The sequence below is a fragment of the Canis lupus genome, chromosome 3 (assembly GCF_003254725.2).
Source record: "Canis lupus dingo isolate Sandy chromosome 3, ASM325472v2, whole genome shotgun sequence".
Lineage (NCBI taxonomy): Eukaryota > Metazoa > Chordata > Mammalia > Carnivora > Canidae > Canis > Canis lupus.
The window spans coordinates 39609835-39631935 of record NC_064245.1 but is presented as its reverse complement, the minus strand read 5'-3'; the positions used below and the strand labels follow the sequence as shown (position 1 = coordinate 39631935).

Sequence of the window (22101 nt, the reverse complement as noted above, 5' to 3'; positions counted from 1 at the left end):
GGGCTGCCCAGAAATATTTGATATAGATTTTAAAGCAGTGATGATACAAATGTTTCTCTGAGCAATTATAACTATGTTTGAAACAAGTGAAAAAATATAAAACATCAATAAAGAAACAATATCTCGGTAAAGAAATAAAAGATATCAATATGCAATGAGTAGAAATTTTAGAATTGAAAATACAATAGTCAAAATTAAAGAACTAAGTGACTGAGTTTCACAACAGAATGCAGTGTACAGAAGAAAGAGTGAAAAGGAAGACAGAATAACAGAAATTGCCCAATCTGACAACAGAGAGAAAACAGATGAAAAAACAACAACAACAACAACAACAACAACAAAACTCAATAAAAATGAACAGAGTCTGAGAGGCTTCTGGAACTATAACAAAAGATCTAACATTCTTATCACTGGAGTCCCAGGAGAAGAAGAGAAAGAGGGAAGGGCTGACAAAGTACTAGAAGATACAATGGCTAAATTCTATCCAAATTTGGCAAGACCCATAAAACTTCACCTTACAATAGGCTTTCCTTTTTTTGAGTTTTCTAAATTATATTTAATGATTGAAGCAAAAACTATAATACCGTCTAATGCAGTTCTAGATGTATGTAGAGATCTATTTAAGACAATTGCAAATAAGAGTGGGTAATAAGATCTAAGAAGTAAGGTTTCCATACCTCACTCAAGCTGGTAAAATGAAAACAACCAAAGACTGTGATATGTATATATAATTTAATACCAAGAGCAATCACTAAAAAGAGATATATAGGAAGATACACTTTAAAAGGTTATAGATAGGGGTGCCTGGGTGGCTCATTTGGTTGAGTGTCCAACTCTCGATTTTGGCTCAGGTCATTACTTTAGGGTCATGAGATTGAGACCTGTGTTGGGCTCCACACTGGGTGTGGAGCCTGCTTGGGATTCTCTCTCTCTCACTCTCCCTCTGCCCCTTGCCACCACTCATGCTCTCTTTCTCACGTGTGCACTCTCTCTCTCAAAACAAAAAGCTATAGATAAAATGGATTCTAAAAAATATTCAAATAACCTTTGGAAGGCAAGAAAAATAAACTAAGAACAAACAGAAAAAAAAAGATAAAATAACAAACTTAAGTCCTAGTATATTAGTAATCACATTAAGTGTAAATGGTCTAAATATAGCAATTAGAACACAGAGATTGGCAGGGTGGATTAAAAAACATGGCCCAAATATATGCTGTCTACAAGAAACTCACTTCAAATATAACAATACAGGCAGGTTGAGAATAAAGGATAGAACAATATATATATTGTTAATATCAAAACCTAAATGAAAACAATGTAGCTATATTAATAGGAGACAGAATATAGAGCAAAGGAAATTACCATAGACAGAAAGAGACATTTTATAATAATAAAAGGGCTAATTCACCAGAGAGATATAGTAATCCAAACAACAGGGCTACGATATATGTGAACAAAAAACAGACTAAAAGGAGAATATACAAATCTACAATTATAGTTGAAGCCTTCAATACTCTTCTCTCAACAAATAAAAGAACAACTAGACAGATAATCAGTAAGTATATGGAAGAACTCAACAACAACAAAAGTTCTCATCAACATTTTTAGAACACTCCATCCAGCAATAGGAGAATAAATACTCTTTTCAAGTGCCAACAGAACTTATACCAAAATAGATTAGATCCTGTGTCATATTAAACAAACCTCAACAGACTTTAAAGAATTGAACTCACACAAATTGTGTTCTCCAACCACAATGGAATCAAACTAGTAATCAGTAACAGAAAGATAACAGAAAGATCTCCAAATACTTGGAAACAAAACAAAATACTTCTACATAATCTATGGGTTCAAGAGGGAATCTCAAGGAAAAAGAATACACTAAATTTAACAAAAATGAAAAGACAACATATCAAAACATGGGAGACACAGCTAAACTATTGCTGAGAGGGATATTTATAGCACTATTGTTTATACTAGAAAAGAGGAAAAGCCTCAAATGAATAACCTATGCGTGCACTTCAAGATCCTAGAAAAATAAAAGCTAAGCAATCCCAAAACAAGAGGAAGGAAGGAAATAATATAGATAAGAGCACAAGACAATGACATTGAAAATGAAAAACACTAGGAAAAAATAAGTGTAACAAAGAGCTGACTTTAATGAAAAGATCAATAAAACTGATAAACTTCTAGTAAGAATTATAAAGAAAAAAAGAGAAGACACAAATTACCATTATTAAGAATGAAACAAAGGATATTATCACAGACTATACAAGCATTAAAAGTGTATATAAGGTAATACTACAAACAACTCTACACATATAAATTTGACAACTTAGACAAAATGGACCACTTCCTCAAACAATACCAACTGCTACAACTCGGCCAATATGAAATGGATAATTTGAATAATCCTGTAACTTTTCAAGAAATTGAATTTGTAATTTAAAAAGAAAGTTCCCCAAAAGATCTCCAGGTCTGTATGATTTCACTGGAGGATTCTACTAAAAGGTTTTTTTTTTTTTTTTTTTTTACATTTTTTAAACATTTATTTATTCATGAGAGATACAGAGAGAGGCAGAGAGAGAGAAAAGCAGGCTCCACTCAGGGGAACCTGATGCAGGACTCGATCTGGAGTCTCCAGGATCACGCCCTGGGCCAAATGCAGGCGCCAAGCCACCCAGGTGTCCCGGATTCTACTAAAAGTTTAAAGAATCAACACCAATTCTACACAATCACCTCCAGAATATACAAGATAAGGTTCTACTTCCCACTTCATTTACTAAAGCTAGTATTACCCTGATACAAAAAAACTAGACAAGGATAGTATGGGAAAAAAAATGGAAAGGAAAGGGGAGGGGAGGAGAAGGGATGGGAGGGGAGGGAAGGGAAGGGAAAGGAAGGGAAGGGAAGGGAAGGAAGAAAAATAGGCCAAAACTCCTAACGAATATATATACAAAAATCCTCAATCTGTTGAAATCAAACAGATTTTAGTAAATATAAAAAGAAAACACCATTACCAAGTATGAAGTTTATTCCACAGATTCTAGACTGGATCAGTAATTCAAAAATCAACCAACTTAACCTACCATATTAATGAGCCAAAGAAAAATCACATAATCATATCATTCATTGAGAAAAAAAGCAGTGACAAAATTCAATACCCATTCATTTTTTTAAAAATTCTCAAAAAACTAGAAATAGAAGGGAACATTGTCAACTTCCTAAAGAGCATTTACAAAAAACCTGTAGGTGACATTATAATACATAATGGTGAAAGTGTTAATGTTTCCCCCCGAAGATCAGGAACAAGATAAGGATGTCTACTCTAGGTTATAGGTTCTAGCCAGGGCAATATGGCAAGAAAAGATAAAAACCATGTAGATTAGAAAGAAGAAATAAAACTAGCCCTATTTGCAGATGACTTTATCAAGTATAAAATCTCAAGGAATCTCTCTTAGAACAAATTAGCGAGTTCAGAAAGATTGATTGCTGGATACAAGATCAACATATAAAAAGCAATTACATTTCTATATATTAACAATTAACATATAGACATCAAAATTCAAAATACAGGGTGCCTGGGTGGCTGAGTCAGTTAAGCCTCTGTCTTGGGCTCAGTCATGATCCCAGGGTTCTGGAATGGAATCCCACATTGGGCTCCCTGCTCAGTGGGGAGCCTGCTTCTCTCTCTCCCTCTGCCCTTACCCTGCTCACGATCTCTCTCTTTCTCTCTTACTGTCTCTGTCTCTGAACTATATAAATAAAATCTTAAAAAAAAAAACCCACAAAATTCAAAATACAGTGCTCTTTATCATTGCTTAAAATGCAATGATATTTATATCTAGTGATATTTATACCTAAGTGTATAAATCTAAACAATTGTGTATAGGACTTGTATAGTGAAAGCTACACAATGCTGATAGAAGAAACCAAAGACTCAAACAAATTGAGAGACACCGTGGATGAGCTAAAAGCCTCCACACATAGTAAAGATGTCAATTATCCCAATTGGTGTATAGGTTTATTAACACAATCCCTACCAAAAGCCCAGAAGATTTTTCTGTAGATATTGGCAAGATAATGATAAAACCTGTACAGAAAAGCCAAAGAACTAGAACAGCTAAAATTATTTTGAAAAAGAAAAATGAAGTGGGAGCAATCAGTTTGCCCTGATTCACAACTTACACATTGCTACAGTAATCAAGACTGTGCTGTACTAGGAGAGAAACAGACCCAGAGATCAACGAACCAGACAGAGAATCCAGAAATAAACTCCCACAAATGTCCCTGAGTTTTGACAAAAATGCAAAAGCAACTCAATGGAAGAAAGATAGGCATTTTAACAAATGGTTCTGGCATCCATAGGCAAACAAAACAAGAAACCTTGACCTAAGTCTCACACTTTATATAAAACCAACTTGAAATGGATCTCTCTCTCTCAAGATGGGATTCAAAATGTAAAATTTAAACCCGTAAAAAAATTTTAGAAAAAAACACAGGGTAAACTTCAGAATCAAAGACAAGGCAAAGAGTTCTTAGACTGACACTAAAAACCTTGATCCATAAAAGGAAAAACTGATAAATAGATTTCATCAAAATTAAAATTTATACTCTGCAAAAGGCCCTGTTAAAGAAAATGAAGACATAAGCTATAGATGGGAGAAAATATTCACAAACAACATAATCATCAAAGACCTAGTAGGTAGGATATGTAAAAAACCCTCAACAATGAACAATTAAAAATACAACATTACAATTAGAAAATGAACAAAAGATATGAACAGACATTTCACTAAAGAGAATATATAGATGGCAAACAAACACATGAAAAGATTTCCAACATCACTAGCCTTGGGGAAATGCAAATTAATGCCACTATATACTTATCAGAATGGCTATTTTTAAAAAGTGATGTTACCAATTACTGGCAAGCATGCAAAGTAACTGGATCATTCATACTTTGCTAGTGGAATTGTAAAACAGTACAGATCCTCTGGAAAACAATTTGCCAGCTTCCTAAAAAAAATAAACATGTAACTACTACAGAACTCAGCAATTGCACCCCTGTATATTTATCCCAAAGAGATGAAGACTTACATTCACACAAAACCTATACAAGAATGTTTCTAGGCGCTTTAATAGCCCAAACCTAGAAATAACCCAAATGTCTTCAGTGGGTGACTGTAGTACATCCATACCACGGAAAACTACCTTTTAATAAAAAGAAACAAACCACTGATATACACAGCAACCTGGATGAATCTCCAAAGAATCACACTGAGTGAAAACACCAATTCCAAAGGCTCCACAGTATATGGTTTCATTTATATATCATTCTTGAAATGACAAAATTATAGAAGTGGGAACAGATGAATGGTTGGTTGCCAAGGGATTAGGGAAGGAGTTAGGGAAGGGGTATGTGTGCTACAAAAGGGCAACATGAAGGATTATTTTGGTGATGGAACTATTCTATATTTTGACTATATTAGTGTCAATATCCTGGTTGTAATATTGTACTATTGTTTTGCAAGATGTCACCATTATGGAAAACTGGGTAAAGGATACATTGGATCTTTGTGTATTATTTCTTATGATCACTTGTGAATCTACCAATTATTTGAAATAAAAGTTTAATTGAAAACACCAACTAGAAATCCGACATGGGAGATTACTTTCAAAATTTACAAACTGAATAGATAGGAGATATTCAGAGAGCTGGAATACTGAGTTTAGGGATTCTCCCAACACCTAAGACAATGGTGACCAAAGAAACTGGTCTACCTTTTAGTTAAGCTCACATAATTATTGAAGTGTAATGTTTAACTGTTAATAACAATATGGAGTCTTTAAAGGCTCACTAAGAGCCAGGCAGGAAAATTAAAACAAACTCACATCCAGACTCAAAGAGGTTGAGTCCCAGAACAATGAAAGAGAAAAATCCTGAAAATATCTGGAAACAAAAAACAAGTTACCTGAAAAGGCACAAAAATTAATATTGCTATTGGACCCCTCATCAACAACACTAGATAACAAAAGATGAGAGGGACAATATTTTTAAAATTCTGAGTGAAAACTATTTTGAACCTAAAATTTCAACACAGCCAAATGTGTTGGGAGAAAATAAAGCCTACAAGTGCTCAGAAAATTAATTACCTATATAACTATCCACTTGTATAGGACCACTTAAAAATATCTTTTAGAAGAATGAATGATTTAATGAAAAAGACAATCTTGTAAAATAAAGAATTTAATATAAAGAAGCCATAAGATCAAAGAAACAATGGTGACCAAAGAAAATGGTCAACCATTATGGTTAAGGTGACATACTGAGGTTGCATAATATAAAACTGTGAATGACAATATGGAGTGAAAATCCTGGATGGCCCCAATCTGAGGAGGTGATGAAGGAGAAGAGAGGTGGCAGAGGGAATGGGAACTATGGTAAGATTCTTGTTTTGCTATGGAAAAGGGGATAGGTACTGAGTAATGCTAAAGAGTGTAGGAAAACATAAACTCAAGTACGTGTGCCTCGGGGGAGTAGAAAGACAGTTTGAATGTAAAGATTTTAAGCCATTAGAATGAAAGGAAACAAAGAAAAGAAACTATATCTCTCAAGGGAAGTAAAAGAAACAAGAAAAAAACAGTAAAAATAAATCCGTCAACTAAGTCAGTCAATTAAGAGAAAGCAAAATATGGTCACATACATAAATCTAGAAATATCTGAAATCAGAACAGGTGTGGACATATCAAATTTCCTCTTTGAAGTAATTCTTAGATTGTACAAGAAAAATAAGTAAATAAAGCCAGATACAGGTTGCTTGCAAAACTAAGGCTAGAAATAAAGGAATGAAAAACATACGAGGAAATAGATGATAAAAAACAAAAACAAAAACAATGAAAGGCAAAAAAAAGGATAAAATAGAGAGGATTTTTATGTTGATTAAAGAAAGAGTCATTACATCAACAAGAGATGATAACCTTTGTGCACTGTGTGAACACAGCTATGACATTTATATACCAAAGATTGAGAGAAATCACCAAGTCCACAATCATCATGGAAATAATATCCCTTCTCCGAAACTGACCAGGCAGATAGAACAAGACTGCCAAAACTTTTGAAAGAGCTTGATCAGGCCCACAGGTGACACAGATGGATGCCTATGGACACCGGGAAGTCAGGACAAAAGGCTGAAGGGGATATGTCGACCAAACCAGGCAGTGAGGGAGATGGATGAACTGCTCTTTGAAGGAGCAGCCACTGTGCAGCCCCAGCTAACTGTCGCCATGAAGCAGAGGGCCAAAATGGCCAGAACTTCTGAAAGAAACTCCTACTTTCATAGAAGATGCCTTGATTTGTAAATGTTTGCTTAAGTGTTAAAAAAACACTCATGTGGGTCACACAAAACACATCTGTAGGCCAAGGCAGCCTGTGGACTACCAGTTGCAACCTCTGATCTAATTTATACAGATTTTTGTACTCAATAAGCATAGGATAGAAATACTCTTCAAAAATCCACTGGGATATTTAGAAAAATTGAACATGCATTAGACCACAGAGAAACACTCAACAAGTTCCAGAAAGCAAAAAACATACAGAACACAGCTTCTGATTCCAATGCAATGAAGTTAGAAATTAGCAACAAAAGAGGTGCCAAAAAAAATCTATCCAGTTGGAAAAAAATTTAAATACCTTATAAAGAACTCTTGAGTTAAAGAGAAAAATCAAAACTGAAATAAAAATTATTCAGAAACAAATAACAGTAAGAGCACTGTATTATTAAGCCAGAGATAGGTAATGAGAGGAAAGTATATAGAACATTTATTTCCTTATTAGAGCACATCAAAACCTGAAAATAAAGAACTAAGCATTCTTTTCAAGGAGCTAGGAAAAAAACCAACAATATTAAAAATTAAAAAGCCAAAGGAATTAATAAACAAAGGAAAGTAGAATTCATGAGTTAGAAAACAAAATAACTCAAATAATTTTTTAAAAGATCAAAATCTTGTTCTCAGAAAAAAAAAACTTTCATAAAATAGCAAATTTTTCATTAGTCTGATCAAGGAAAAAAGGAGATGCCACAAACAAGATCAGGAACAATTATAAGTATGAATGTGGAGGATATATCTTTTTAATTATAAGAATACAATATTAGATTTATAGGTCATATACTTGAAAATCTGGAGAAATAAATAATTTTGCAAGAAAATTTAACTACCAAAATTTCCTCACGGAGAAATAGAAAACTTGAATAGACTTAGCCCTTTAAAGAATTACCCTGCCTGGTCAGATTGATTTATCAGCCCTACCAACATTTAAGAAAGCAGGCAATGTCCACAGTATACAAACTGTTTCAGAGCACAGTGAAAGATGGAAAACTTCACAACTCATTCTACAAAAAATCCAGCATAATTCTGATACCCAAACTGGAGACAGACATAACAAAACACAACAACGGTAGTTCAAGCTATCTAATAGACAAAGATTCAAAACCATATGTAACATATTAACAATTGAACATAGCAAGCAGTATATTAAAAGAACAATACTCATAATCAAATAGAACTTATTCTAAGAATAGAAGAATGAATTTTCCACTGTTAGGAAATCTATGGCTATAATTTAACACAATAAACAGATTAAATAGCACATTTGAAAAGCAATATAATTACCTCAATAGATGCTCCTTAAAAAGCATGTAATAAAATTCAACAGATCCATTTCTCATCAAACCTCTTAGAAATCTAGGAATATAAAAATTTCCTTAATGGAGTAAAAAGTAATCACAGAAAACCTATGAAAGATATCTACAAATGGTGTAACCCTAGGAATATTCCTGTATAAGCAGGAAATAAAACAACAAAACCTATAAATTGCCACTATTTAATAATCATCAGGAGTCCCTGTACATTGAAATAAGACATGAAAAAGAAATGAGAGTTATTAAAGAGATAAAAAACCACCATTACATTTATAGAGCTTTTATTTATATCAGTCCAGAAAAGCCAAGAGAACAAAAAATTAACACCAATAGAGTTCATTAAGGTGGCCAGACTCAAAAACCCAACATGCAAAAATCTATAGTTTCCTATATCCATTTCAACAATAACCAATTGGTAATAAAATTTCAAAAAATCAACCTAGATATAAACCTAACACGAAATGCAGGAGATTGATATGAAGACAGTGATAACACTTTTAAATGATGTCAAAGAAGACCTGAATAAAGAAAAACATACCATGTTCCTGGGTGGGAAGACTCAATATTGTAAAGATGTCAATTCTCCCCCAATTAATCTATAATTTCCATGCAATCCCAATCAAAATCCCAACAGGATTTTTTTATGGAACTTGACAAGCAGATTCTCAAGTTCATCTGAAAGAGAAAATGTGCAAGAATAGCCAAGAAATTTTTGAAAAAGAACTGTAAGAGGAAATTTGTCCTATAAGTTATCTAAAAAAATCTGCTTAAACTATATAATAACTAATAGTGAGGTCTCATTTAAGGATTAAAAACAAATAGGCTGATGAAACTAAGGAGACAATGGAGGATTAGGGTGGCATGTGCAGATCACTAAATATTACCTGCAGGGAAAAAATAAAGTTAGGTCTCTTCTTCACACCATGCACAGAAATAAATTCCATATGGATTAAAAAGCTAAATGCAAAAGACAAAACCATAAAAGCTTTAGGATGAACTATTTTTCTAAAGCTACATTTTTAGAAGAAATATAGGACAATTGATTTATTATCTTGGATTTTTCTAAGCAAGATTCCAAACCCAGGAGTCACGAAAATGATTAATCTAACAACATAAAAAATTTTAAACAGATTTTTATTGAAATATTATACATAGAAAAAAGGCACAAATCATTAATATACAGCTCTACAACTTAAAAAAGATTAAAATTTCTCTGAAATGAAAGAGACTCCCAGTTAACCCCACTCTCCTCTCTGAAAACAATGAAGATGACACATGGCTCTGTGATTCCACCATAAAGTAGGCAATACACCTAAGGACCTTGTGACCAGGCATCAGGTGGCTGGGGGATTAGGAGGGGGGTTTGTTTCTTTGCCACACTGCATTGCTTTCACAGCAAAAGTGAAAAGTCTATTCTTCTAGAAACAGTGCGGTCTGATCAAGAACTATACAGACGCGTTGTCTTTCCAAGAACAGGCATTTTAGGACACCAGAGTGGCTTGGTCTGTTAAATATCTGAGTTTGGCTTGGTCATGATCTCAGGGTCCTGGGATCGAGCCCCAGATCAGACTCCCTACTCAGCAGGGAGTCTGCTTGTCCCTTTCTCTCTCCCTCTCTCTCTCTCCTTCTGCCTCTCCCCACTCATTCTCTCTCTCTCAAAATAAATAAAATCTTAAAAAAATAAAATAAAAAGAACAGGCATTTTTTTTGTGACATGGTTTGTTGGAGGATAAAAAGCAAGTGACAATCAGCTCTGCCCCATCCCCACTGTGGCAAGCATAACATGAGCTAACACTAATTCACTGATGAGGGTAGAGGAGCTCTTAAAGCTATTAGACTGGCAGAAGAGAAGGATCTAGGTCCACAGACCCATGACCTTGATGCCCGCAGCCTTGATCTCTCTCCTGCTCCTCCCTACCCCTCACCCCCAAATTTTAGCATCTTACTGGCTTAGAGAGAAAGCCCTCATCTACTCTCCAGCTGGTCATTAATAAGAACCAAAAGGTGACTAGCATGATATCTATACAATAATGCTACAAGAAACAAGGAAAAATGGGGCATAACAAGTGCAAGAGAATAATGAAAGCATAAACAAACACTTCTGCATAATTGAATGAAAATATAATTTCTCTCTGAAGCAAGAGATCAAAGATATACAAGAGTTCAATGAAGAGATGATAAGACAAAGGAAAGAGGCCCTAAGTGTTTTTATCCTCAGGACAGAAATAGAAGGAAAACATTAAACAATTTTAGAAATGAAAGCCTTACTAGAGTTTTCTTTAGGAAAAAAGACACTGGTGAAACTGCTAAAAACATAGAGGACAGGCTCGAGAAAAACAAAAAATAATAAATAATAAATTAATAAATAAATAAATAAATAAATAAAATGATAAAGTGGGAAATAAACAAAAAGTTAAATATGATTGGAAAGAAATACAGAAGTAAGATAACAGAAACCCAATATATGCATAAGTGGTACACACAAAGAATAGAACTGCATATATGGAACCCAAAATAGTCAAAACAATAACAGAAGTTGCCTGAAAGAAAAAAAATACCCAGATCTTTTCAAGAATATTAAATCCCAAGAACAGCTGCTATAGAATAATCCTCAGACCCAGGTGGCCCAGCAAAGCTACTGGACTTCATGTCTAAAGGAAGAATTCTACACAAGCCATGAAGTCATGTGTCCTATAAGGGGAAAAAAATCGGGTTGACCTCTAACTTTTCCAAGCAACAGTGAGTCCAGGGACAAACAAAGTGATGTTTGCTAGGTTCTGTAAGGATAGAATAGAGAACACAAATATAATTCAAGGACAAAAGCAACCTTTGGACATTCTCAAAGATGAAAGAACTAGGAAAATATAGCACCTGTTTGCCTTTCCTGAAGAAAATTCCTCAGTGATGAAATCCAGTGAACTAAGAGATGAATCAAAAACAAATAGCTCAGGAATGGAAAAACTGCACTGAAAACGATGGTGGTGAAACAAGACTAACTGTCAGAATGATAGTGACAGATGATTACTATTGAACCCTGAGAGCTAAAAACAATGACAAAAATCTGAAATCAAGCTGTGAGGGTGAAAAGGTGCTAATTATCTAATTATCCACTATGGGAAACATATAATTCAAAAAAATAAAGTAACCCTAGAATCTTAAAGATTCTCATGGTCTTGGGTGCTTTTTTTTTTTTTTTTAAATAACCTTAGAGGAGTATTTGAGAAAATATTTCATCATAATGAAATATTTATGTGAGGCCCAGCAATTCCCTCATTTTAAGTTTGTTTTTCTTCTGTTAAATTCACATAAGTCAAATTAGACATTAAAAAAGTAACCTTGGCCTCTGAAAGATTTTCACAACCTTGAGATTTGTTTTGTTTTAAATAACCTTAAAGGGCTATTTGAGAAAATATTTCATTACAATAAAATATTTATGTGAAGTTCAGCAATGTCTTGGTTTCAAGTTAAGTTTCTTTTTCTTCCATTACATTCACATAAATCAAATTAAGCATAAAATTAAATGTTAAACAAATATATAAATTGAAACATAAAATTAAATCTGGAGTTCAGGAATTACTCAGTTTGATTTAATTTCTCATGCTGTTTGCATAAAATTAAGCTTAATATATTTTACTAAAAACAAGTATAGTATGATCAAATGTCAATGAAATAATAGCCATCCAGCCAGCCATTCACCCATCCATCTGTATATATGGTTTAAAGATTTCTATTAAAGAGTGGATAGAAAGAGCTGGTACCTGGAGCCAGGTTGGTTTGATCTTGGGGCAAATTAGAAAACCTCTCTGGCCCTCATCACTGAAATAGAGGTAACAGCAGCATTTGTAACACAGTGTCTTACATAGGTTACATAAGAATACATATAGGGGCACCTGGATGGCTCTGTTGGTTAAGCGACCAACTTTGGATTTCTGTTTAGGCCACGGTCTCAGGGTGGTGAGATGGAGGCTCTGGCCTGCTGAGCAGGGAGTTGGAGCCTGCTTGAGATTCTCCCTCTCCTGCCCCTCCCCCTGCTTTTGTGCACTCTCTCTCTAAAATAAATAAAATTAAAAAAAATACAGAGACCTTAGGTCAGTGCCTATTATCTAGCAAACATTCAGTAAGTACTGGTAATTCTTATTTTCACCAGGATCTAGATATTTTACCTTCTCCTCTGTACTCTTCCATTCTTTGATAAATCATTACATGTATTAGTAATGTTCTAGTGAGAATATTATTTTACAGATAGTTGGACAGTTCTACTAATTCTTTCATTTGATTTAATTATTTTTATGTGAAAGAACATATAAGAAATGCACAGTCTGACAAAGCAAGTTGGTAGAACAAAATTACTCCATTTGTATAAATATGTAGCCAAAATTTTAGGAGCCCATCTGTGGTGATTTTAAGTCACACCCACAAATTCTTTGATACTTTTCCATTCAAGAGGTGTGGCCTGGGGATCCCTGGGTGGTGCAGCGGTTTGGCGCCTGCCTTTGGCCCAGGGCGCGATCTTGGAGACCCGGGATCGAGTCCCACATCGGGCTCCCGGTGCATGGGGCCTGCTTCTCCCTCTGCCTACGTCTCTGCCTCTCTTTCTCTCTCTGTGACTATCATTAATAAATAAAAATTAAAAAAAAAAGGAAAAAAAAAAAAGAGGTGTGGCCTAATTTCTCTCCCCTTGACTGTTTGTCAGACATAATGGTCCATTTCTCTAAAGTAATGGTATGTAACTTCTAAGACTAGGTTATAAAAAATATTGCTGCTTCTTTCTTGTCTCTCTTGTCTCACCTTAAATGAAAGAAGATAACTACCATGTTCTGGCGATGCTCTAAGAACCCTATGGAGACCTGCACATGGTGAGGAATCAAGGAAGAAGGACTTTTGCCACCAGTCAGCAAGGAAAGGAAGACTCCAGCCAATAGCCAAATAAGTGACCATCTTGGAAGTGGATCCTCCAGCCCGAGTCAAGCATTCAGACTAAAGTCACAGCCAATAGCTTGACTGCAACCTTATGAGTGACCCGGAGCCACTGTTTCTGCTTGATGACAAATGTTTGTTGGTTAAGGAGCAACGTTTTGCAGTGACTGTCATGCAGCAATAGTACCTAATATATCATCTATTCATTAAAGAAATATAAACCACTAGTTTTGGTTCTAATATCAGCAGAGTAGATTCTATCACACCAACTCCTTTAAAAAACAATAATGGTAAATTCTCAACAAAATATTTACTAAATAGAAATAGGGCTTTTTTTTAAGGGCATCAGAAAGCAACCAGGAGAAGGCAGCGGCAGGCAGGGGATTCAGTTCTTGAAAGAAGGGAATACTGGTTATGATGTTAAGTTTAAATAACTTTTCTTCTGAGAGAACTCCCCAATTCTCTTGGTATAGAGAAGCTAACTCAAGAAGGAAAGCACAATCTAATTCTCCTGGGGAGTCAGGGGATGTGGTTTGGGACTGCTAGAGCAGCTGGAAATTGCGATAAATCCTAGAAAGGAGAGAGCCACAGAAGAGGACATACATATAACTCCTTCCAAACACTTGGCTGAACCTTGACCTAAACATGTTTGGGCAAGACTCTAAGAGGTTCAGGAGGAAAAGAACAGCTGGAGGTTGAATGAGCTAAGTGGATATCTCAGCTGCTGCCTGTCACAGGGGAGTCAATTTGGAGCTTGACTTTTGTCAAGTTAGAGGTCTTGGTAAACCTTTCCATCTTTCCACTGAGATGCCCAAAGGGTCACAATCTAGAAGTAAAGACCATGTGGTTGGAATAAAGAATCTTCCCTAAGGCTAGGGACAAATCAGAAAGAGATCAACCATCAAAAAATGAATAATCAAACCTCTAGACTGCTAGAACAAAGCTCAATAGCATTCAAAGATCACAGAATCCAGAGTCTCTACAAGGTAGCACAACAATGTCTGGTGCACAGGAAAAAAGTACTAGCCATGTGCAAAAAACAGAGGTGTGTGACCCACTGTAAAAAGAAAAACCAATCATTAGAAACACCCAGACCTAGACTGGAATTAGTACAAGTCTTTAAAGTAACTCTTACAAATATGGTAAAGAATCTAAGAGAAAAGATAGAAATAATGGGTGAAGAGAAGAAGAATCTCAGGAAGACCTGGAAACAGAAAAAAAATTTCAAGTGGAAATCACAGGACAGAATGGGACAAGATCTGAAAGTTAAAAAAAAAAAAAAATCATTGGATGGAATTAACAACAGATTAGACACAACAAAAGAAAGTATTAATGGACCCAAAGACAGTGATAGAATCATTATCATTTGAAACACACAGAGAAAAAAAGGACTTAAAAGAATGAACACAGCTTCAATAACCTGTAAGGTATGTTAAGCAATCTAACAACTATAACTGGTACTCAAAGAGAAGAGAGAGAAAATAAGTTTGAAAAAAATTAAAACAAATACTGACAATTTTTTTCCACATTTGACTTAGACCAAAAAGTAAAAACAAGCCACTAGGAAGCCAAGCAAACCCCAAGCTAGATAAACATGAACAGAATTACACCAAAGGACATTCTAGTCACAGGCAAATCGCATATACAAAAAAAGTAATCACATTATGTGACATCATCAGAAACAATGGATGCCAGGAAGACAATGGAAGAACATTTCTAAAGTATTGAAAGGAAAACAGATCACATTAGAATCCTATGTTCAGTAAAATTTCTTTCAAAAATGAGGATGAAATTATGACACTTCCAGATAAATGCTGAGATAAATTATCACCACTATACTTGTGCTTCAAAAGATACGAAAAGAAATTCTCAGGCTACAGAAAAATCGAAACCAGATAGAAATCCAAAGCTAGAAAGTAAGGATGAGGACTGGAAATGGTGAATATGCAAATATATTCCTTTCCATTAGTACTTTATAGTCAACTGTTTAAAGCAAGAATAACAATGTATGTGGGTCTATAACATATGAAATAAAACATAAGAACAAAAGCATGAGAGTATGAACTCAAATAATCTGTTCATATGTAATACGTGAAATTGTATAATAGTAATTTCAAAGAGATTGGAAGAAGTTAGGATATATACTTCAATCTCTTGGGCAACAGCTAAAAAAAAATTTTTTTTAAGAGTCTAGCTCATGATCAGCTCCATGGGCATCTCAGAAAAACTCTGCTGTACATTAGCACATGCAAAGAGGGAAGCTATACTAGGGGTGCCTGAAGATTGCCCTATCCAGGGCTGGGCTTGGAGGAAGAAGGGATGGCTGCCTGTGTGGTGGGTTGAAGCAGTGCACAGGCATTTTTGTAGACACAACTGTCACAGATTCCCTGGGCCAGTGCCAGCCTCCAACCCCACACTTGCCTCTCCATGGCCAGTCCCACTCTGTGGTCCCTAACTCTATGTAGCATGCCTCCACGCTCCAGATCCTATTTTTCCCTCAGCACTTTCTCTGTTCACAAATTCCCTCAGTTTGAGCTCATGCCTTATTCTCATGCTTCTGCCTTCACCAAGTGCTTACACTGCCACCCTTGGGAACCCTGGTCTGCCTCTATCATTTCAGGACTTGGTCTTATACTGTCTTTCATGTTCACACTGTTCATACCAAAGATGTGTGGAGCTCCTAGAAGGTCCCAGATTATGTCTGTCTTATCCTTCCCTTCAGTGGCTAGCACCATATTATATGTACAGTTCATCGTCAAAGGTATTAAATGCATTAATTAAAGAATATATTCCTGGTCCCAATCTCTGGTCATAGACTTGATCTCTTCAGAATTTGGGAAACTGGGGTATACAATTTTGCAATGAGTATAGGGTGAGAACCAACCATACCCACGTGCACATTCTCTGGAGATTCTTTACCTCCATAACTCCACTGGCTGCTCATCACAGCCCACAGTGTGGGTGTTACCTACCTGCCTGACTCCAAAAACTACTAAACCAGCACTTCTCACTGTCCCACCCTCTAGGGATTTTGTTATAATGTAGATCCTGACCCAATAGGTCTGGGACAGGGGCAACTACGCTGCACTTCTAACAGCTCCCAGACATTGTCAATGCTGCCAGTCCAGGGTCTCTGGGGAGCAAGGCTCAGACAATCCTAAAGGTGGGGTCTATCCCTTTGAGTTTTAGTAGGAGGAATGGAATTGCTCAGATTCTATTGCTCCCTGCAGACTTAGCCCTGAGCCAATGCTTTCACACATAGTATCTCACTTCAGTGTCAGAACAGACCCCAGGAGTCAGCTGAATTATTGCCATTCTTCCCCCACAGGTGAAGGAACCAAGGCTCAGAGAAGTTACATTGGTTATCCAAAGACACACAGCTAGCAGGTCATGGGAATGGGAATGGGATTATTATCCAGGTCACCCTGGTCCTACAGTTTGTGGAGAGACTTTTTAGGAGTATTCACTCATCAAAACCTCCAGGGGGATCCAGGGAATCCACAGCCCAACCTCTCTACTTGTGCAGTGCATAGCAGACCTGAAAGGGCTATAGCAGTGCCACAGGAAGGCAGCATCCTAGCATGCCCATTGAGTGAGCATGAGTACCTCCAAACTGAGAGAGTCCCAAATGAGAACAGTGGTGCCCCAAAGCCATCTGGATGGTCAAGGGCCATTCATGCCCATGGCATGCACCTGCTCAGTTCCCAGCTCAATGAAATGTTCCCAAATGATACTTCAGAGTACTTGTTGATTGCCAGTTTGAACTGTCAAACTGCCAGGCTCAGGTGGTGAAGGAAGACTTGTGACTGTGCTCTAAAGCCTTAACCTAGCAAGAGAAGTCTGAATCATAAATGGAGAACAGGAAAGGCAGAAATACCTGGGGTCAGGCATTGCTCCTTACAGGGTCCTGGAAGACCAAGTCCCCTACACACTGTGGTGAACAAGCCAGGGAGGAGTCAAGTGGGCATGGAGCCAAAGGGAGAGGCAGAAGGAGGCTCTGGGGTGATGGGAAGGAATGCTGCCAGCCCAGGCCAAATTGGGAAGATTACATGTGGCAGGGGGGTGGGGGGGTGTGGGGACAGACAGTATGATAAATGTCTTCTGGCTAAAAAGGGGGGCAGGGGCAAGAGATGGGGGCCAGCAGGTTATGGAAGTGACACAGAGCCACTGCAGGGCTGGGAGCAGGAGGGAGCCAATGTGGCCTCATAGGAGGGGCGGTCTGGGGAGTGGGGGTGAGTCAGACTAGCAGGACCAGAAAAGAGAAAGAGGGTGCTTTTCTGATGGCTTTTCAGGTCAAACAGTGAGCAGTTCCTCTGCATATGTAGCACGTGGCTGCAGGCCTGGGCATCTGAGGCAGCAGAGGCAAAGCTGCTGAGCCTGGCAGGATGGGTCATCCCGCCACCCCTGCCACTGGCCCCAAAGCTCCCAGGCCCTGTGCTCCCAGACCTTACCTCCTATTTTGGCATTGTATGCTATGCCCACGATGCAGTAAGAGTTGTTGGCCGAAGCAGCGACCTCGCCTGCACAACGGGTGCCATGTCTGAAGCAAAGCAGAAAACGAGGTTAGGGCTCATCCCAGCAACCTGTGGTGGATTCAGGGCATTGCTCAGGTCTTCTAGGAAGAGAGCCAGTTAGCCCTAAGTCCAGATATGACACGAAAGCCTACGTCCTGCCTCCCCTCTCAGTGCAACAACATCCCTCCTCTGATGGCCAGCTCCTCTGGGACAGTCCTGGCCCTGCCACAGCCCACATCAGCAGGCTAATGAGGCCTTCTGGCCATAAAGGTGAATATTGGCTCAGGGGTATCTCTTCCCCAAAACCCTAGGACTGAGGGTGGGGCTTCTGCTTCCAGCACCCAGGGTCCCAGGCTTCCCTCCTCTGGAGCTATGCATTCAAATGACTAACAGAACATTGCCTGGCACATTACAGGTGCAGTATAGACTGCTGGGCTGACAGGATGAAGGAGGAACCAATGGGTCCCCTGTGTACCCATTGCCCCCATGCTCACCTCGGGACAGTCTTCCCATCACCTCCACGGTCACTTAAGCAGGAGCTGAGGAAGAACGCTCTAAATTGGAACACTCAACAGTGGCAGAGAGATTATGAGGAAATTACCGGAAAAACAAATTGCTTTCCTTGGTAATGACCCCATTTCCCAATGTGCTGCATCGAGGTAATTTCTCTAGCAGACCAAAATATGGGCAAGTTTAAACAGCACATCTCTAAGAAGAGTCCACAGGGATGAGAATCATTGATTCAAATTTAAAACCATGTTTAAAGAGTCCTAGGTCTGTGTGCTAGCCTTCTGGAAGGGAGTCATCCATCCTTCTGTTGACCTTGGGCGGCCCCACAGCCAGGGCTAGGGCTGTTACCATTTTCACAGAGCTCCATGCCTCATCCAGATTCAAGCCTGCCCTTCATGGGTCACTGCCTTGAGTCGGGATCAATCCTCCCTGCCCCCTGGATGTGTGGCTGGGAATCAAGGCACCCTGCACCCCAGGCATGTCAACCGCTGAGCAGGAAGGGCATCTCTGGCCGTGACCTTGGGACTTGAGGCAGGGAGGCAGCCCTCAGGGCTGGGAATTCTGCGGGCTCTGGAGAGCTCTGCAGTCTGTTGTGTAGAACACGTCAGCTTCGCTGAGCCTCCCTGCACAGCACGGCATGGGCAGCAGAATTTGAACCTCACCATGGAATCTACAGAAAAGCAAAATACTATATGGAGGGAGAACGCACCTTGGCAAGTGTAATGTCAGCTGGGAGATAAAAGAAAGGGCTTTTGTTCTTTCCTTCTAAATATTTTTTGAGGAATGGTAAGAGTTCAGGGCACGGGAAATGCTAACAGAAAAAAAAAGATAAGCAGGACATAGCAAATGAACTCCCAGGACCAGTTTTGTGAAACTGGTTTCTACCCCCAGGGCTGCCACTTACAGCGTACAAGTGACCTAATCTCTCCAGACCCCACTGCCTTCATTTGCAAAGTGATGAAAACAGCTATATAGACATCCCCCCGCCCCCCGTAGTGTATGTCCTTCACCTGTCTGCTCACCCATCCCACAACCCCAGGAGCTAAGGAGCATCATCTCCACGGGAAAGTCTCTAAGACTAAGATGGAGCCACACAGCCAGGAATCTGTAGAGTCAGGCTTTAAACCCAGGTTTATCCAATATCATTCACACCCCTTCCACCTCTCTTGCAAGGTCATAGATGGAGACAAAAAAAGCTCAGGCACTGACGTTTGTGCTCAAATAGGCCAAACTGCTGTTTTGTTTTGTTTTTTTAAGAGTTTATTTATTCATTTGAGAGAAAGAGAGAGACAGCGCATGCATGAGTGGTGGTGGTGGGGAGGAGGAGGCAGAGGGGTAAAGGAGAGAGAGAAGCAGACTCCCCACTGAGCAGGGAGCCCTACACAGGGCTCAATCCCAAGACTTGAGCTGAAGGCAAATGCTTAACTATCTGAGTCACCCAGGTACCCCCAAACCACTGTCTTAACACAGCTGGTCATGGAGACAAGGTTGGAAATAGGAATAATGTTGGTCACACATCAATTTCTAGTTGACCAGCAGAGGTGATGCACCTAAGGAAGAGGCAAAAATCCACAGAGACTGTCTTGTGCCTGACAGGCTGTGCCACATCTGGCTTCTGGGTAAGCCCCAGATACTAGCCAGGCAGCCCCATCACCCTCCTAGAATCCCTCCTGGGGGACAGTTCAATAGTGATTCTGCAGGGAGAAGGACAGGGAAGCAAGGAAAGAGGAGACAAAGTAACATACTTATTTTCATTGCTGGCATCATAACGTGGAGATGGGTCATAATCATTTCCGTTGACATCATAGCTTGCATAGGAATCCTAAGAAAGGAATATCAGTGACTGAAGAGAAATAGTACAGTATGCTTTAAATTATTTTCATGCCTCTTTTAGAAAGTAGAGAAAAACATACACCTGGTACTCTCTTCCTATAACTATCATCTTATATATATTTTTATTGCAGTAAAATACACACTACAAAACGTACCCTAACCATTTTAAAGTATAAAGTTCAATGGCATTAAGTATATTCACACTATTGTGCAACCATCACCACCCTCCATCCCCACACCTCTTCATCTTGCAAAACTGACACCCTGCACCCATCAGACACTAACTCCCCACTATCCCAGCTCCTGACAACCCCCCTTCTGTTTTCTGTGTCTGTGTATTTGACTGCTCTAGGTGCTTCTTACAAGCACAATCATATAGTATCTGGATTTTTCATGATTGGCTTCTTGCATACAATGTCCTCCAGCTTCATCTGTGTTGTTGTATGTGTCAGAATGTCCTGCATCTTATACTTCTAATGTTCATGTCTTTGCTTATACATTCACAATCATTGTATTCATATCATTTCATATCCTCCTTTTAAAACACATCAGAAAATCTCTCCCGAGTTGTTGACTTCAAAACTGTCATTTTTAAGGGCTGCATAATTGTCTCTCAAACAGACACGACATGGTTGAACTTAACTGTCGTTAGGCATACGGGTTCCTTAGAATAGCGAAAGTATGCAATCCATGCCTGGCTCTCTTCTTTACACTTACAAACACATTCAATCCTCACAACTACCTGATGAGATGCCACTTTACAGATGGTGACACTGAGGTCCAGAAATGAAGCAACGTGCCCAAGGCCTCAGAGCTAGTAAGCTGTGAGGCAGAAGAGGAACCCAGGCAGTTGGGTCCAGAGCCCAGGCTTCAATCATGTCATGTGTGCATATGTGACTCCTCAAACATCTGAACGAATCCTTCTGTACAACCCCTAGCTCCAGGATAGCACAGGGAAGTGTGTTTTGCCACCCCTCCCCATCATGGCTCTCTGTGTTGTTTAGTATAATGGGGTAGGAGGGGGAAATCTTTTGTATTCCTTTACTGACTAGCATGGTTGAATATCTTTGCACATTCCTAGGCTTGACTTACATAGTTTGGGGCCAGGTCCGGGTGATTCCGCTCTATGCCATCATCGAGGATGGTGACCACCACATTTTTCCCAGTGTAGCCCTTCTTCCACGCTGCCTGGACATTCATTTCTGATCGGCAGCGGCTGTTCTTGTCACCACAATGCTGTATGCACAGAAGACACAAAGCACCCCACCCAGCAGGGGCACTCCTTGCGGCCATCCCTTGGAATAAGATGGATATATCATACCCTGTAAACCCAGCAGGGATGCTCTTATGCGTGCAATAAGGAGGAAACTCTTCCCCATGCCCTACAGAGCAGACAACTGCTTTCTCCCACCCATTTCTAAGAAGAGTAAATAGGAAGAGCTCCCATGCTTTTTCCACACCTGGCAATTTATCATTTTCCTAGGGCACCATCTCCCTTTGGGGGCTCTCATTTTCATTAAACTTATAAATCACTCCCCTGCTCAAACACCACTCCCACCCCCCGCCACTCTCCCTGGGAGCTTGCACATCATTTTTAAAACCTGCACAAGAAAGCTTGTGCTACA

General features: G+C 38.7%; 1 protein-coding gene across 3 annotated transcripts in view; it reads right to left on the bottom strand.

Annotated features, from left to right (window-relative positions):
• PCSK6 (proprotein convertase subtilisin/kexin type 6) overlaps positions 1-22101 on the bottom strand; it is a 185488-nt gene that overhangs the window by 100338 nt on the left and 63049 nt on the right. For all 3 annotated transcript variants that reach the window (XM_025438519.3, XM_025438520.3, XM_035714395.2), the window contains exons 4-6: positions 21569-21712; positions 20389-20465; positions 18071-18159 (exon numbers count right to left, since the gene is read on the bottom strand). In XM_025438519.3, the coding sequence (XP_025294304.2) occupies positions 18071-18159; positions 20389-20465; positions 21569-21712 (310 nt within the window). The remainder of the gene's footprint in view (positions 1-18070; positions 18160-20388; positions 20466-21568; positions 21713-22101) is intronic.